At 49.1% G+C, this 19,058-nt stretch overlaps 1 protein-coding gene across 1 annotated transcript; it reads left to right on the top strand.

Moving 5' to 3' along the window:
• The first annotated feature begins 1,444 nt into the window (after positions 1-1,444).
• On the top strand, positions 1,445-18,484 carry klf5l (Kruppel like factor 5 like). The gene is made up of 4 exons (XM_076031991.1): positions 1,445-1,739; positions 10,158-11,136; positions 11,965-12,024; positions 16,500-18,484. Exons 1-4 carry the CDS (start codon positions 1,563-1,565, stop codon positions 16,676-16,678), a joined length of 1,395 nt encoding a protein of 464 aa, XP_075888106.1. The 5' UTR covers positions 1,445-1,562; the 3' UTR covers positions 16,679-18,484.
• The last annotated feature ends 574 nt before the right edge of the window (positions 18,485-19,058 follow it).

Below are 19,058 nucleotides of genomic sequence, written 5' to 3'. Positions count from 1 at the left end.
GCGGCCTCCGCCTTTTCTCCTTCACGCGCAAATTGGAAGCGGGCGACAGTTGAGCTGGCGACACGGCCAGGTGTGCTTTCACCACTCATGCCTGCTCATTAGCTCGCTGCACACACAAAAGCCTGAGCCGTGGGTGGGGTGCAAATCCTTGCAAACCTCCCTGTGTGGTTTTTAATTGGCTGCATTGACAAACTCACATACAAACAAAAATAACAAAAAACGAGGCAAGTGACTTGAGAGCGGTGACTCACGGCTCACTGGCTTTGTCCCACTTGTGACACTTTAATCTTTTGCCTTTTTATTCCGGCTGCAGCAACGTTGCCGTAGTTGACAGCCGTAGCATGCTAAATGTTAGCAGATTCAGAAAAAGCGCATGAATTAAAACCTGTTTGTCCTCTTTGGTGTCACATCGGATCACAGTTGAGTTCAGGTTGAGTCGCTGTCTGAAATCCTGGCTTCCCTTTCATCACATCTGTCCGCTGTTGCTGTTGCTGCTGCTGCGGTGTAATCATACGTGGAAATATGCGGGCCAACCAGCCAAGCCAAACTGTGGGACTGGATCTGGAGAAAGCTCGTTATGGCATGACAGGCATCTCTGCAGAGTTTTCTCACGGTTTTTCTGGCCACATCACGGCGTCAGGCCATTGTTCATCGGCACGGGCGCAGCGTTACTGCCATATTCAACAGGTGCGACCACTAGATGAGATTTTTGAAAAGGGCCGCAAGGCACCGGTCCAGCTAGATTCAAACTGGATTCTATTATCAGTCGTCTCTTCTTCTTTTTTTAAATTTGTATTTCCTAACCCTGTGAGTGTGTGTGTGTGTGTGTGTGTGTGTGTGCTCCAACTCATTTTCACTGACTGGCCACATTGGCATCACATCAGTGCACCGTGACTGAGAGTGTTGGCCTGCCACGACCTGCAGCGCAGTCACGGCCACTTGTGTCTGTACTTCCTGTGTATTAATGCGCACAACGTAATGTGGCTCTTGACAATAAGGACATATTACAAAAGGGCCGTGCGCGTGTGTGTGTGTGTGCGTGTGTGCGTGTGTGTGTGTGCGTGTGTGTGTGCGTGTGTGTGTGCGTGTGTGCGTGCGTGTGTGTGCGTGTTTCACAGGAGCTTTATCACAGTGACTCATTTGCCGCTTTGTGTTCCTGAAGCCAAAATGCAATACAGAGACAATATAACAATGACAACATAGTTACATTTTAATCTATCAACGATTTTGTTTCGTTTCGCAACAGGCGGCAGAAGCTGCTCTCCCTGTTTGATTCAGTTCTGTGTGCTCCTCGCGTGATTTATCAGAGTTGTTTTACCTCCCCAGAGTTTCCCAGGTGCGCTCCGCCCCGCCCCTCTTCCGGGTTTGAGCGTTCTGATTGGCTGCGCCGCCTCCGCAGGTAACAGCCCCCTTTTACATGAGCTCAGGTAGACCTCTGCCTGTTGAGTTCAGAAGCCAAACAGAGAGGGCCGAGGGATTCTACCTGGTTCCTTTTTCACTTTTTAATTTTTATTCCACACAGCTCCGGTTCGTAGCGACTCTTGTCCGCGGTCTCCCGGTTTATGAATTTAGTCTCCAGAAAACATCCGGTTCCGTTGATGGCAGCGAGCGTCGGACTGGCCATGAACCCGCCGCACATCACCGAGGAGAGGGCGGTGTTCACGCAGCTCAAGCCGGTGAGGATGTCCGGGGCGGACGGCGCCGAGGACGCGTCCGTGTTTGAGGACGTCAAGCCCGCGGTGAGAGTCCGCTGCCGAGCCGGGGAGGCCGGACCCGGAGCCGCCCCGGGTTCCGGTTCCGTCAGCCTCGAATGTGTCACAGATGCTGCGTCAGCCCCGAAGCAAAAGTGAAAAGTGCTTTTGTTTTGTTTGTTTGATGCGTGCGTGCGTGCGTGCGAGTGCGTTTGCGTGTGTGCGGGCGGGCGGGCGCTGTCCTCCACAGCGCTGCCAGGTCAGAACTCTCACCTGGAGGCTGATGCTGGAATCATCCGTGCAGAGTCCAGCCCACCGACACTTGTTAATTACGCTGCTGTAACTTAGAGTCCATCAGCTCTCCCCCACAAGTCCGAAGCGTGAGCTGTGTTTTCCACCCTGCGACCGCTGCAGAGCAACCAGGCCGCTGCTGGCTTGCATCCAGCTGCAGGTCAGACCGTCGCAGCCCGGCCGGTGTGGCTCGCTGACATTGGTTCACATGTGCAAATGTTGTGCAGAGCTGAGCTGATGTCCAGGCATGGGATGACGTGTCACATGACTAGAGGAGCTCGTTGTTTTTTGTTGTTGTTGTTGTTGTTTTAAACATGATTCGGGCCTCCTCTTCTTCCTCTCCTCCGTCATCCATCGAAGGTGGCAGCAGGCGTGAAACCTTTTCTCGGCCGCCCCCTCCCTTGTCAAACATCAGGCTGTTTCCCCAGTTTAGTTTTTTAGTGGGTTTTTTTTTCTCCTTCCTTTCTGCTGTTGTTTGTTTTTTTCCCACAATCCTCTGCAGCGCCATAAAGGATGATGGTTCAAGGCCCTGAGACGTTTATTATGCTGCACAGAACAGGATGGAGCTCGTAAGGGCAGCTGAGCTCAGAGGAGGTTATTGTGCAGAGCTGGAAGTGTGTACTCAAGCTGCTGCCGCCCGGGCTTGGATTGACTCAATTGGCCGTGTCAACAAAAGAGTCGGCGGAGCTGAAAGACGTGTCTAAAATGTATATTTGATGTATGTTCACGCTAGGTGTAGTTTAGCAGGCCAGCAGGCGACTTTGGACATCACAGGTCTGGATGTGGAGATGTTACACACAGCTCCTGTGTTATAAAATGTGCTAAATTTCAGATTCATTTTTTTTTTTTTTTGCCAAGTCTGAACTCAGATGGAGGAGCCTCACTTCATGAGTTAGCAAACAAATGAACCAACAAATAAATAAATTAGATTTCCCCCAAACAAATTATTTGCAGCACTTTGTTTGCACTCGGCTGCTATAAGAGGCTGGCTTTTTAGCTTCCTGCTAAAACTGAAGCGTTATTGGATTTTCAGAGCTTGAATCAAATGCAAATAGAGATTTCCACCCTTTGTGACATCGCAAGGGGATGTTTTTTTTTTTTTTTTTTCTCCCAGAACGACATGCTGAGTGTCATAGTTTTTTAGGGGTGGAAGAGCTTTTCTCAGTGTTCTCTGTTTTAAAACACTGGTAGTGTGAATGTTGCCTGAGGCAAGTTACAAATTGTAACTGGTGCAAGTTTGACGTGAAATCCGAAATGGTATTTGAGTACCTTATCTTTTTCTTTATGTGTGGATGTGCTCTGGATTTGATTCAGTAAACGTAATCTTGACCACTATGATAGAAGACACTCACAGTTCACACTTTTTATTATTTAGGAGAAAGTCTGTGTCACACACACTCAGACACACACGTTACTTCACTTTCATTTGTGGACAAACCTCACTGTTGAGACTCCACAGAACAAGATTCCAAAAGGTCTTTTTTTTTTTTTTTTTTAAAGCTCCTTTCTAAACGGTCCCCTGAACTTTCCCCAAAAACTCAAAACTAAACGTGTTCTTCGATTCTCGTTGGCCCTTTTGCAACACGTCGCTCTCTTCTGTCGATTCCCTTTAAACGGTTTGAAAATCCTCCTGGAGGCCCCTCTGGTTCGCGAGAAGTGTGTCAGCATAACTGCCATAATTTTTTTTTTTTTTTTTTTACAGCGGGTTTGAACCGGTTTGTCAATCATTGATCACAAGAATCCAGAGATAAATCTTTGAGGACACTCGGTCAACGTAAATGTCGCCGCGGGAAAGCAACCAGGAGCGCGCGCGCGCGTGTGTGTGTGTGTGTGTGTGTGTGTGTGTGTGTGTGTGTGTGTGTGTGTGGGCTGCAGCGGCACACAGCAGCTTCATGCTATGCAAAGAATGACTTTGTGGAGAACAAAGAAGTCAGATTAAGCCAAATGGTTCTCCCCCTCAGGCAAATTAGCCTGTGAGGGTTCTCCCTCGGCGCTCGCCGTCGCTCCGCTAAGCCCCGAACGTTTGGATTCAACAAAAGGCTTTTTAGCTTTTCAAAACCCTGGCAAGGGAGAAAAGAGAAAATCCCAACTCTTGTTTTTGCTTTATACTGTTTTTGCTCTTCCTTCATAGACACAGCTTCACGTTCCCCCGTGTTTGTGTGTGTGTGTGTTTTTTCTTTCTTAGAAGAGCTCTTAGCTAAGCCGCTGTCGTGACAGCAGTATGTTGCCAGACCAGTCTGAGTAGAGCCCGTATCTCCATAGGCCGCCTGAAGGCATCACACCGGGCAATTAAAGGCCAGGCTCATGAGAAAAAGCCTCCACTCATCACACGCAGCTCTTTTTCTTTTTCTTTTTCTACAGCGAAGGTTCCGCTTCTCGTGAACGCGGCTTTGGCGAGGCCGTGGCCACGCGTGTAAACGCACATTTTGCGGTAGCTTGCGGCGCACTTCGGTTGAGACGATTGCCCCCGAGAGCTGCGGTTATTAGGTGACGAGGTTGTCGCAGCAAACGCGACACGACACGCACGCTGTTTGCTTGTGCGCCCGGCAGCACTGCCAGGCTTTTTACTTGTCGCCATTTGTTGTTCAACTGATCTGCAAAAATAAAATCATGTCACCAACGTCTCGCTCTGCTTTCAGTGCTGCGAGCTAGCAGTCTAGCAGACAGCACGCTTTTGTTTTCGTGCTCAACTGTAGCGCAAGTATAATGTGGGGCTCTGACGCGTCATGGCTGTGTTGTCGCAAATCCCGTGTTGACGTTTTCACTCCGCGGTGGGCTAACACTAGCGGCCGCATTGTCAGAATATTTACATCTTGTCAGGAATCTGAAAACACATCGAGCACAGAGGAATGTTTTCCTGCAAAGACGGTGACTGTGCCAGTTATGCTTGGATAACATACGCTAGCATGCTAGCATCCAAATTATGGCAGCGCTGTAGTTGTTTGTAGCAAGAAAAAACTCTGAAGCTCAGTTTTAATCTTGGAATCAAATCAGCTGTTGAATTAAAAATTTTGAATTTTGGGCTGGTTATTTTTTCCTGCACCATGAGTGGCTGCACTTGAAATGTTAACGTGACACATGTATTTATTACATTTTTATTATTATTTTCTTCAGGGACAAGAAGAATACGACCCTTCTCAATGCTAGCTTAGCACCAGAGCTGCTACGGCATCACAGTGTTGCCCCACTGTTCAAGAGGTGTTACAGAATATAAAGAACATCCTGGAGCATCATGTGATCTTTGCGCACGTAACAAAGACGGTCTGAACGAAGGTCAAGAACGTTAGGAGGAAGCAAAACAGCGAAACGTTGGTGCGAAAAGTTTGAGAAACAAAAAACCTGCAGGGTTAGTTGAAAGTGGGTTAAATCTCCCTTTACGTGTAAGCCAAGACTTTCTGTTTATGCGTCGTCTCATGTTAGCACGTTACAGGCTTGAAAAACAGCTGCCCGGGCACCTGTGGTTGACTGCTGCAGCGGAAGTTTTAACATTTAGCAAATCCGCGGTGGGGATTTCTGACTTCAGAGCTTCAGCTGTAACAGTTTGTGAGGCACCAGCAGTCGTTCGGTTTGATGTTTCTGAGGTCTTGGATGCCTTTCGGCTGGACTCAGCCGATATTTAGCTGCTTTTATAGCACCAGTAAAACCTGTAAAACAGAGTCCTGATGAGGAAGTTTGAACTTCAAGGGAGTCAAAAGTCCAACGAGGGATCAGTTTGTCTCCTTTCACTGCTTTTCTTCCACTCTAGGCAGGGTTTTTCTTTTCTTTTTTTTATTCTATAGAACTAGTCTTATCATGCGCCTGAGGTGTAATGGCAGAATGAGTAACTCATACGAAACCAATCTCCAGATTCTTTTGTCCTTAAATCAGCGGTGGGTTTCCTGTAAGGCTGAGCAGAGACGACGGGCTGAGTTACAGAGTAACTGGGCGGCCGGTGCTCCAGGAGTGCGCTGCCAGTCATGCCTAATGATTCCCCAAGATCGATAGCGAGATAGCCGGGTTTGAACTCGCGTGATCAGGAGGAGGCTTGAGCGGTGGTGTGTGTGTGTGTGTGTGTGTGTGTGTGTGTGTGTGTGTGTGCGCGCGTGTGTGTGTGTGTGTGTGTGTGTGTGTGTGTGTGCGCGCGTGCGTGCGTGCGTGTCTGTGTGTTCAGCAGCATCACTTCTCTCTTGTTGCAGGCAGACAAAGCTGCTGCTACTGCTGCTACTGCTGGTTGAGAGTTTTTTTTTTTGTTGGTTTGACTAATGATTTGACTTCAGGACACACACACACAGGTTGATTTGCATCTGAGCAAGCGTCTGCTAACGAGTCTCAGCTCGCAGAATCCCCCAAACAAACCCGACGGCTGACGGGATGATTGTTGTTTTCTTCATCTTTTTGGAGACACCTTTGGAAATTGTACCAATTTAGGACGTATTTGTATGTCATGTATACGCAAATGAATTTTCGCAGATAAATGGTTAATGGTTTCTGAGTGAGTCTGTTAGTTGTATCCTGTATTGTCTATGCTGAACCTTTACTTGTATTTTTTTTAACAACATTTGAGCCGGAACCAGACAAGAACTCTGAGAAAGAGGAGGTTCGGCCAACTGAACGTTACCATTTTGCTCTCCTCTGTTTTGCGTGGTTCTACTCTTGATTGCATATGATGTCATCGCCACGTGGCCGTCGTGCCCAGCCACGTTTGTTGTGAGCCAGACGAGGCACCGGGTCTCTGCAGTCTGCAGACGATTCTCTCCCTGACCCCTGCGGTCCGTGAGCTCATCGAGCCGATCGGCAGCGATGACGAAAAACAATGAAACGTTTTTCTGAGGAATGAAAAACAAAACGTGTCTCAAACTGAAACCGACTGCGAGTTTGGACCTCTGTCGGCAGCTCATCGCTTGCACACAAAGTAAAACCGAGATCTGCCTCAACTCAGACCTTAGAGAGATATTGGGTTTTGAAGATGTCTTACCAGCTCACATTCAAAGCTCCAGATCGCCTGTAAACCAAGTGCCACAACGTAGCTGCGTCTCGAAGTGTCCAACAAGACGCGTTGGTGCTGCATGTGGGAGTGCATCTGTATGTTTAGGCACACACACACATACATACACACACACACACCCAAAGACAATTTCGGACTGTGGGACGAAGCCGGAGAACTCGGCAAGAACCCTCGCAGACACAGGGAGAACGTGCAAACTCAGAAAGGCTTCAGGCCCGGGATCGAACCCGCAACCTTCTTGCTGTGAGACAACAGCACTAACCGCAGCATGCGTCCAGTTGCTCTGCTGTCAAATCAAACACTAACGCGCCTTCACACTGTAATAACACAAGTGGAACCTTCTTACTTTCGTTTGCAAGTAAAATTGGTTCCTGACGGTAACAAGCCTCGTCTATCTACGGCAATAAAACGCGGCCACAGTCTCAAAGGTTGTGGGATCGGGGTTGTTTTGGTTCGTTCTTCTTAAAGTGGAGGAGGAGCAGCCTCGCGCTACCAATGCTAAGATCTTTTATGGGGTGAATGGACCCGCGAGCTGTAAAAAGCAAATCTGGCCCTCAGACGCAGCCATTGGTTGAGCAGGAGGAGGTGGTGGAGGAGGGGGAGCAGGAGGAGGAGGAGGAGGAGGACGGTTTTCCACGGTGGCTGCAGGGCCTCCAGTTCAAAGGAAGCAGCCAGGGTTCAGAGGTCGACTCACTTTGTTTTTGTCTTTGGGAAAGAGTTATGTGTTGTCTAAACAGCTGCTGAGAGGTTTCATGGTTATCTCCGAGTCCTTCTATGGGCTGAATATATACGCATGCATATGTGTGTGTGTGTGTGTGTGTGTATATATTATACACCCACATTGTTTTTGTGGCGTTTTACATGCAGAGGACTGGCAGGAAGGCAATTCGACGTGTGGTGACACGGTCATTCCCTGCACGATGTTAAGCCGCGGCAAGCGTGTTTTCTTTGGAGGCCAATCAATCTCCAGCACACAAGGAACCTTCAGGCTGGCCACCGCATAAATGGCCGTGCCATAAAAATCGACTGATAAGGCGGTGTTTGTTATCAGTACATGTTCTCCAATTATTAACCGACGGGGTCTTGGCCCCGAAAGATCCTCGCTAGCAACGTGTACAATGTGCACACACAGGCGTCTTGAAATGCGTTTGTTTCATCATCGGCCAAATGGCTCCACGGACCTCGGTGCTGCCAGTGGCCCACATTCAACACTTGTGGGTCAATGCGCTGTGTGAGTGCGTGACCCTGAATTCAGGAGCCGGGTGCCTCACATCCCCAACCGAGTCCCCGCAACATTTTATGTGGTTGGAATGTAGAAAAACGCAACCTGTCCCAGAAAAAAAAATCAAGGTGATTCGAGTGAATTTCTTTTAGACGCATAGCCGGGCAAACAGAGTTCTTTGCTACGAGTTCAGCCACTTGTTTAACTAAACTGCTCAAATTCAGTGAGAAGTGGAGAAGATTCTTTAACAATGTTCCTGTTGCAACTAACCCCTGGCATTAGCTCCGCCTCTTTCTCCACCAAGAATGATCATTGGTCCCATGATATTGTCACGATGGCACTAACTAACTTTGGAGTTTAGGGCCGAATGGTGAAAAACCTCTGGGACAATGAAACGTCCTTCGGTAACTGCCGTTTTGTCTGTTGGTAGCGATCAGTATCTCTGCTTGTTTTTTTTTGGGTGAATAGTCCAGATTTTAATTTCAACAATTGGGCAGTGCTTAAACATGCTACTTGTCCCAGTCTTGAGCCTTGCAGACAGTGAAGGTTGTTTCAACAACTCCACAAGTCTCGTAAAAGCTATGGGGTTGTTTTTTTTCTTTCTTCCCCCCTGCATGCTAGACGTGACCTCGAACACGTCATTGCCTTGTCAGATGGTTTGTCTCCGCTGTCCTGGTTCAAGACTTCTCTGTCTGCAGTTGCAGCTCCTGCACAGTGCACGCCTCCACCTGGCCCGTCCGTCAGCATCGAAATGCCATTTGTCTGAGCTCTATTTTTACTCGCACTTGTTTGGTTTGCGCTGCAACTCTCTCACGCTCTCCGCCTTTGTTTTGGTTTGGCTTCATGTGTTTGGGTATTGTTAGTTTTTTTTTTTTTTTGGAGGTTCTTTTATTCCTACCTGCATGCTTCAGATCACCTCTATCCACCACACCCAGAGAGGAAACCTTGTTGTTGAAACCCTGTTGTTTTGTTTGCTATTTTTGCTGTCTTAGGGTTGATTATCCAAGTGCGCGCGCGCTCTTTCACCTGTCCAGTCTTGTCCGGGATGTAAACCCTTTGAATCTTGAAGCAAAGCGCCGGCTTCACGCCTGCTCTGTCTGTCACGCAATACAAACCTGGTCCGTGTCGTTTGACGCGCCAACATCAGCTGCCAGCACACTTAAGGATTTAACTTTTATCAAGTTTTCCATGCCATGAACATGAATTGGCCAATAGACCAGCATCAGAAAAGCACCAGAAAGTCTGTGGACTGTGGAATTGACCCGTATGCAAATATCCCCCAAATCTGCAAAGCCTTTTGATTCTACTTCTTTCTGCACAGATGTCTCTTCCATCCCCACCTGCAGCACATTAATGCCACAGAGCAACCACAGCAGTTAAACAAATGCTCTCTGTGCCTGTCCACGCTAAGCAAATGCTGAACCTGAGACCAGAACCTTCAGGAGTTTCCACATGGAGACTCTCAGATTTTCCCGCTCACCATTTTACCCATTGTGTCATTAAAAGCTTTATTGCTTTTATGCACCTGTTGGCAACGCAATGAGTGTGTTGTTGTTTGTGAGCGGAGGAGGACGGAAGAGTCCAACTGTGATGGTAGGCCGGAGCGAGTTTCAGCGACGGAGATCCTGGAAACTCCTCTCTTTCAATAGTCCGTCAGCTTGTCGTCTGAGGCCTTGTTCTCACCTCTGGCAAAGTCTCCCGTGGGAGTCTGAGCCCATCAGCTGCACCAGAACAATGTCGTTGACCAACGACGGTCAAGGTTAGACTGCTAACCCCGACCAACCGATCTAAATAACAATGAAAACTCCAATGGTACCAGATATACCCGATATACGGTAGCTTCACCATCCACAATTATCTTTCCGTCTGAGACTCATGGTCGAACATCACTGATGCTATACCAATAACAGCATAGTTGAAACCCCATTTGAATCCCCATTTTTAACTTTCTGCCTCTGTCTCGTTGCAGACGCAGCTGGAACTGGACAAATACCTCCCGCAGGTCAGTGGCTCACTCCTGACCGTCCCCACGGACGAGACTGGCGACAGGAAATACCGCCGGGAGAGCGCCTCCGTGGTGGACGAGTACTTCTCCGAGGACAAGCCGGTGGTGCCGTACAGCCTTAACATCAACGTCATCCTGCCCAGCACCACCCACCTGCGCACCGGCCTCTACCGGCCCAACACCAAGACCCTGACGCCGCAGCAGATCAAGACGGAGCCGGAACTGGAGGAGCCCTGCTCCATCCCCACCACCAACACACAGGCCCTGCCGGACTTCACCTCGGTCTTCAGCGTCCCGCCAGTGGTCAACAACGTTTTCATCAAGCCGGACATGAGTCCCGGAAGCGGAGTGAACGCCGCCGCCGGCTCCCAGCGGCAGCAGCAGGCGCAGCAGCAGAACCTGGACACAGATCTCCACATCGGCCCTCCGGGGCCTCAGCAGCACATCTACCAGATGCCCATCACCAGCGGCGCCGACCTCACCATGACTCTGTCCCATGCCAGTCCCTCGGTGCACGGCAGCAGGACCATGCTCAACCTGGGCAGCGTGCCACTGGCAGCCGGCAACGGCGGCTACATGATGGCGGAGCACCACCACCACCACCACCACCACCACCTGCCGCAGCCGCAGCAGCAGCACGGTTACTACCACGAAGCCTCTCCCAACGGCGCGTCCCAGCACACGGCGCCGCACAGCCTGCCGCCCTCACCGCCAAACTCCCAGCCGGGGAGCCCTGAAGGCCAGGTAGAGCTGATCACACTGGCACCGCAGCCGCAGCTGCCGCCTCCGTACCAGCAGCGTCAGGCCGGCATGAAGTTTACAGGGTTGTCGGCGCACGCCTTGCTGATGACGCACGGTCAGGGTGTCCTGACGGGTCCCAAGTACAATCGGCGGAACAACCCGGAACTGGAAAAAAGAAGGATCCACTACTGCGACTACCCAGGTCAGATAAACTATTTCCACCCGGGTGGGATTTTATCTTGCGGGTTGATTTGATTTGTACGTCGGTTGTTTCTTCTTCTTTGTCTTCTTCAAAGACCCGTTTTCTGCGAGCCCTGAGGCCAACACGTTCGTTGTGGGTGTTGTCACTGTTAGATAGTAAGATACTAAGATCTGCTAAGTGCTAGCGCAACTCATGTTCGTGGCACAGTGTGTACACAGCACCCACCACATGTAAAGCATCTCCGGCGACATACAAAGCAGTGTGCAGTGCAACTCCAGCTTTAGCACCAGCGCTGTAACGCGCTGCCATCGTTTATTACAAATTCTTTCCTCAGATATGTCATGAGTGCAAGTCCCGACGAGCCGGTTTGCCGGTTTCCCCCCCATGTTGTGTAAATACGCTGTCCCGGCGGGACAAAAGGAACAATTCACATCTGTCAGCAGCGCTCTGTGCACCTATAAACACGCATTCACACATATCAGCGCAGAATAAACACAAATCAGGTTGCCGTTGCCTAAATCAACAGCGCTGGTATCCAGTCACATGGACCGCGGCTGAAAGGCTGCAAGGCTGCACGGCTCTGATTTGGGATCCACAAGAATTTTGGAGTCTTCCGCCGAGGATTTCCAAAACGTCTGCCGCCGATTAAATCTGAATCGCACGTAAACAACGACAAACTGCAATAAAAGATGTTAATCTTGAGCGCCGTGTGGCCAACATGAGGACTGCGGGGATTTCCTCGACTAGAATACGAGCACATACAGCAGTCACGTGTTTCATGTGTCTCAGTGTCTTATTGCCTGTGATTCCTGTTTTTTTTTTCTTTAGGCTGCACCAAAGTTTACACAAAGAGCTCCCACCTGAAGGCACACCAGCGGACCCACACGGGTAAGAAACCACCTGATTCACTTTGACTTTCCCATCGACGAGTGTCAGATTTTTGCTTCTGCAACGCAGACGCCTTTTGCAAGAATTTACCTTCACACGGGTGCAACACAACCTGAAACGCAGCCAAATGTCCTCAACTTAAAGACCTTAATATGTTTGATGTAGTAGCATCTAGTGGTACAAAAGCATATGACAAGCACGCGCCGATGCCCTTCTTGATTATCGTGCACGGCTGAGCGAGCCGTCCAGCAGGAAGCGGGTTACTGTGGCTTGGCAGGTGTTTCTCTCTCGTCAGTGAGTTTCCATCTCAGTGCGTCAGTGCAGTGATTTCTGATGTCCCATATCGTGTCTGTCTCGTGGCAGCAGTGACGGGGCATCAGGTCGTACGTATGCCTCCTTTTCCCCGCAAGTCTCGTCGACGTCTGTTAAATGTGCGGCATGAGTGTGTGTGTGTAAGCGTGTGCGTGCCTGCGTGCGCACGTCTGTGAGTGCTTTGTCACATGGCCAGTTTCGATGCTCTCCGCCGCTAAAATTGAGCTATGCTGCGTCTTGAATGAGAATAAAAACACAGAAGCCACATCACCACCGCTGAGGCTTTTTATTTGTTTTTTTTTAAATTCATCATTATTTTTTTGTTCTTAGTCTGGTGTGTTTATACATGCTGGTACCTGCCCGCCTCCCTCCTCCCTCCTCCCGGGAGAGAAGGCAAGGACAAAAGGAAGGGAGGAGGGCGGGATGAAGAGAGGGGCGGGAGCAAAAGGGAGGGAAGACACAAAAGGACAAACCAGTTCCTCCTGATCCCGCCTGAGGACGGAGAGGGGGCGGGGCTTCCATGTGTCTCCCTCCTGTAAGGTGAAACCCTGAAAAGTCCCAGCAGAGTTTTCCAACCCGGAGATCCGCTGCTGCGGCAGAAGGGGCGAGAAAAAAAAAGAAGAGAAGAAGAAGCCGCGAGGAAGCGTGTAAACAGATAAGATGAAGCTTTATGGATCCCCAACGGTGGAGGCTTCGCTGAAGCAGGATACGGCAGCGGAGAAAGCAAATAGATGATGAAATATGCAGTGAGAAGAGTAAACAAAGGGGGATAAAAAAAAAAAAAACGTTCTTGCCTTTCAACCCCGCAGCGCTTTTATTGTGTTTGCTCACGCAGAGCAAAACTGTACATTTCCCCTTTTTCGCCCTCTGAGACTCGCCCGAGGGAACGAGCGGCAAAAGATGCTTTTCAGTTTGTGACACAAACGTCAGTTTGTGTCCGAATGAATCAGACAGTTTGAGTCTTCAAATCTCCTGATTGGCCAAAACGTCGGGCCGCTCGGACCCTCGTGGGCACCATTCTGGACCAGCAACCAATGAGCATTGAGCCATGTGCCACCACTAGCTCCTGTGTGTGTGTGTGTGTGTGTGTGTGTGTGTGTGTGTGTGTGTGTGTGTGTGTGTGCAGGTTGCAGCCAGAGAGGAATCGCTGTCAGGCAATAGTTCAAATAAATCAAAGTTTTAGGGGGAAAAAAAGACCACAGTACCGCAAAGCAAACACCTTTAGACCCCCTCACCGCCTGCAGACTCCTCCCTCCCCCCGTCGTGACTCAGCTGTTGCTCGCTGACGACCGACACGTGCGCTGCGCACTCGCGGCTTTAAGCTGCTCGGTTTTGCTCGTTCCCATCCGCTTCATTCGATCTCAGTGACAGACTCGATTTGCGATCCGGCCAAACCAGGCTTGTCTCGTCTTGAGGTCGATGATGACTCACGGCTGAGACATGTTGAGCCGCTTCTCTTCTTCTGCGGTTTTAAACAGCAGGAAATGTTACAAAAAAAAAACAATCAGAGATCTGCACAGTTGTCGCTCCCCTTTTGTCAGCATTGTCTGTATTTGTTCTTGCCACGCAACTGCTGGAATCAGCCTCAGTGTGTCGTTGGCTAATGGTGGCTAATGGGGGCGGCGCACCTCAGGGTGGTGTCTCGGTGTCTCTGGGGTTTTTCAATGTGTGATGTTCCTCCTCCCGCTGAACCCGGGACTTGGTATCAGGTCCGACGCCGACCACCTGTCGTGCTACACAAACGGCAAACAGTTCCCCTCACCAAGCGCACACTCACCGTGACCGCGGTAACCTGAGAGCTGTGGGGTCGAGACAAACACTGGCACTCAGAGGAACGGGCCAGTGTGTTTCTGGGAGGGTTGCATACTGCGTATGTTTATACTACTCTTCAGTCATACGTGTGTGTGTGTGTCTGTGTGTGCGCACATCAGAAAAACCTCTCCTGCTCCGGGCTTGCAGCCGAGCTTTGAGCCTTGACCGCGGCCTCCCTCGCCGTTCGACCCGCTGCGAACCGGCTGTTGTAATGGCGCTAGTTTTGTACGTCGTTGTGTGTTGTGTGTGTAAAGAGCCGAGCGCTATCAGGCTGATTAGGGAACCCTCCAGCCCTCTTCACAAACACCTGCTGATAGCGCTGAGAGCTCCGCGCAGAGTTTATGGGCGTCCTGGAGAGTGTTTGCTCTGTTCACTCGATGGAATCGAGCCGTGTGTTTTTCTTTAAGTTGTTCTTTAAGCTGTTTTGCCAAAGTGACGCGGAATGAGATGTATATTAGAAGAAATCACTGTTTGGCTGACAGCTGGTGTGGACGTCCGGCGGACCTTTTGTCTGCTGGTTTGAAAGGATGGAATCAGCCGAGAGTTGATTGGGGGTTGTTTGTTCTGTGTGTGTGTGTGTGTCATAGTTCAATAGTGTGCAAGAGGTGAATGCTGTGCTTTTGACCCGGAAGCTGCGGCTATAGAGCGAAGCCAAACACACCTGCGAAGGGCTTTTTTTGTGTCTCTGCCTCAACACGTGACGAACGGCAGATTCAGAGAAGAAGAAGAAGAAGAAGAAGAAGAAGAAGAAGCAGGAAGTCATGCATTAGTAGCCCAAATGGAGTCTGGTCAAACATCTCGAATCATCCCCGGCCACCTTTCTTCCTCCTCCACCTGCACCTCCTCCTTCTCCTGCTCTTTGGACCACCTTGTAACCGTCACAGGAGTGATTGATGGGCAATAGCCGCGGCTAATCTAATCAGCGCTAACAGCGCTAACGAGCACTTAATAGCCCAGACGGCCGCAGACAGGGCAGCGTCCGAGTTCCCCGCCAAGACTTTCCACCAAGGACGTGGTCTGGAGAGTGTGTGTGTGTGTGTGTGTGTGTGTGTGTGTGTGTGTGTGTGTGTGTGTGTGTGTGTGTGTGTGTGTTTGCAGCACTCTGACCCAGGCAGCGTTTTATTGTTTGGTTATCTCTCTTTCAGTCTGTTTGCCCTCCTGCCTCCCATTGATTCCTGGGACATTAATTTCCAACTTTGCCAATGAAAGATGACTTCTCTCTCTCTCTCTCTCTCTCTCTCTCTCTCTCTCTCTCTCTCTCTCTCTCTCTCTCTGTCTCTCTCTCTCTCTCTCCTTGCATGAATACCGCGCCATTCAACAAGTCTTTTTTTTCCTCCTCGTCGATCATTAGCTGGCTGTTTGGCAACAGCACATCGCTGCATAGCAAAGAAATGTCAATGTTTGGGCGGGGACGGATTAAGAGTTGTGTTGGATTTGCTCATTATTCTTCCAGTTTTCTTTCTTGACATGTTGCTGGCTGTTCTCTTTCTCTCTTGAAGTGCATTTTCAAAATATTTTTTTTTCTTTTGCCCTGTTGCTCGTCTGAGATAAGCCAGATTATTTATTATTTGATGATTTATTTATCTGTCATGAGCCAAATGTTTTAGTTTTAGTTTTTTGTTTTTTCATTTTCGAGAAAACACGGTGTGAAAACCAAGAGCGACTTGGTTTTAATTTGTGTAGACCAAACATCACGTCATGTTAAATGACAAAGTTTCAGATAGTTCTTTATCACAGCAAATACATCATTCATTTACCAAAGCAACAATACTGAGATAAGCAGGACTTCATGATAAACTGGCAGCAAAGACCTGGAGACAGCCAAAAAATACTGGGTTGTTTCCCTTCATAAAACTAATGATGAATTAGCTGAAACAGCCAGCGCGACCTCAGTCACATGACAGGAAATTCAAATGAGAGCATCGGAGTTGAGGCAAATTTATTTGTATAAATCCTTTCAACTAAAAGCAGGCGCCTCCATCTGGCGGAGTTAGGTTCACTGACGACTCAGTCATTCTATTGTATATCTATCTATGGAATGACTGCCTCGCAGGAAAGCCTGGTTCTTGTTCCAGACTTGTATTGCAGTCTATAGGAAAAATGCTTTTTGGGCCCCATTCGATTTTTTTTTTATTATTTTTTTTTTTTTTGCAATACTTCGGGGGGCCACTGTGAAAAAATTGGCGTGCCGGCAGAGTGGCGCTACCCCATCAAGTTCCTGTAATATATCCATGTCTCTTGTGTGCAAAACATAATTGGCACGTTCTTGATTTGTGTTGTCGTGTTTGTTTGAATGTTTGGACCTCTCAACCCCCGGAGATCAACCTTCCATCTCTGTGTGTATTTTGCAGGGGAGAAGCCGTACCAGTGCACGTGGGAGAGCTGCGACTGGCGCTTCGCCCGGTCGGACGAGCTGACCCGACACTACCGGAAACACACCGGAGCCAAACCCTTCAAGTGCATCGCCTGCAGCCGCTGCTTCTCGCGCTCCGACCACCTGGCCCTGCACATGAAGCGCCACCAGAATTAGGGAGCACAAACCTGCATGCCAGCCCACAAACAGTATCGAGCGGCGGTGGCAGGGCCGTAACCGCCCCTCCCACACACACAAACACACACACACACAGCCAACATCATCCCGAAGCACTGAGCCGGGACTCGGCCAAGGTTGTGGGTTTGATCCTCAGCCAGGTCACACCAAAGACGATTAAATTGGGCCTCCCTGCTTGGCACTCAGCATCAGCGTCACATGTGTTGGATTCTGTCCATTAAACCTGTGGACACCAACACTCGCATCCCAGGCAGAGTTTTAGGTTCCAACACGGGTGAAAATCTAATCAGAACAAAGCGGAATCAGCGGTACTTCAGTAGTTTGGCTCAGCTTGATCTTACTGGTTGTCACCTTCAACCTGGACAGTTTCTTCAATTTTTGTTCCTCCCCTAATGCGGCCCCCGAGCTCTCAAGTTTAACAAAACCAATGAGGTTTGCAATAAAAATTTTAGCTAACCTAATTTTTTTTTCAAACGTGCACAGGTCCTTAAACACATCGTGCATGCACACACACAACTCACACTCAATACTTGGACTTCTGAAGCTTCCGACCCGAAATGTGCTGTCACCGCTGTCATCACCAGCGTTTTGTTGTTTTTTTTTTTTTTTATTCGAGTTATGGACTTTTTTCAGGAGAGTTGGCAACATGTTTCCTCCCACCCTGCAATTGTAAATACTTGTTTATACGACGAGAGCGCGAAGCGTGTGTGAGCGTGACAATGAACCAAGAATGTAGTGAGATTTGTACTTGACTTTTTTTTTGTTTCTCTCTCAAATGTCAAATATTTCCCCTTCGAGATTTAATCTCCCTTTTCTTGAGGAGAGCCAATGGCAGCACTTCCTTCCCTCCCACCCTCTCTCCCTCCCCCGTGGACAGGTACTTCCTGTCTGGCTCAAAGAGCCATTTTGCCAATGTTTGTGTATGAGACGTTCACTGTTGCCGCGGCAACACAATGCTCCTTTGACGGTTGTTTGCAGCTCCTTCGCGTCGAGCTCCTGCTGTTTTCTGCTCAGGTTGACGCCGGGGCGGGCGGCCGCGGGAGACACGTTACGTAATTCCAACGTGTAGCGTCGGCCCGAAGTCGGGGACGAACGGCGGTGTAGGTGCACCTACGCCGGCTCTTCCGGCGCTTGCTGTCAGTTGTGGCTTTGGCTGTCTCGACCGCCGGCTCGCCCTGTTTGTGGGAAAACCTGTGTGCCTGCCAACGACAAACAAGAAAGGACTTTGGCTGCAAGCAGGGAACCCGACCAACGGCAGCAGGCGGCGTTTGGCGTCCTTTAGTTAAAATGTTCTGTCAGATTTTGTGCCCTATTAAACCTGAGAACGCAGAGCAGTTTTTAGTTTAGTCTTTTTAGTTTTGCGGTTGCAATCTGGCCTTGTTAGGAAAACAAACAAACCCAGGTTTTGTCGTCACATAAACAAAAAGATGGTTTACGCCAACTGGCGATGATTCTTGTCTTTTGAACGTTTTCCTGCGGAAGAAACGGCTTCTCCTGTGTACATAGCTGTAGTTTTAGCTTGGACGGAAACAAAAAGGTGTAAATATGTGTTTTGGTTTCAGTTTCTTATGATAATATTAATATTGCTGTTGTGTTTTTTGCTCTGTTTTTATAATTAAAGGGGCTTCAGATTGCTCAAACGTAAATGGCTGTCTAATCCTGCTTCAGAAATGTTGTGCATGTGAGAGATTGCAACATGTGAACAACATTTGGTATATCGTTTGTTTTTGTTTTCTTTTTTTGTGCGAGATGCTGCGATTAAATAATAAAAGATTCATAAAATAATCCTCCCTCACTTTGTTGTCTTTTCTCGTCAGTGTGTCGGTTCAAGTGCTCGGGTTCCCCCACTGCTGAGAACGCCGCTCGGTTCATGCTAAAGCCAGATAGCTAGCTGCACAGATGCTAATGCTAACATAGCGATTCAAAAGGCATCCAATGACTCTGACTTTAATCAATTGGATCCATTGCTGTACCAGCAGCAGAGGTTGAAAGTCTATGTTTCGCCACTCTGATCCCTATCCGCCCCGTTTCCCAGCAGTTGACTTGCCGGCTGGCAAAATGGAAATTCCCAGTTGGTAAAACCTGAAGCTAACCCAGTACCTGTGTGGGAACAATGCATTTGAAAAGGAGTGAAGGTACGTTTGTCATGCTATGCCGATTCTGCAGCCGTTGGAGTCGTTGCGTGTCAGGGGGAAAGGTAACAACACAAAAGGCCCGGGCTGGTTCGACAGGACGAAGAGAGTCAACAGCAGTTAAAGGTGAATCGGTTGGAGGCGAGATGTGTAAAGGCAGCGGGGGCGGGGCTCTTTCTTATATAAAGTCTGTTAGGTCTTGGTTTTTGCAGCCTCATGGATTGACG

Source organism: Nelusetta ayraudi, unplaced genomic scaffold (assembly GCF_046127955.1).
Source record: "Nelusetta ayraudi isolate G7.1 ecotype Tasmania unplaced genomic scaffold, CSIRO-AGI_Nayr_v1 ptg000033l, whole genome shotgun sequence".
In the NCBI taxonomy this organism is placed as follows: Eukaryota; Metazoa; Chordata; class Actinopteri; order Tetraodontiformes; family Monacanthidae; genus Nelusetta; species Nelusetta ayraudi.
Note: the sequence above shows the minus strand (reverse complement) of the source record. Positions and strands in the feature narration are given on the sequence as shown.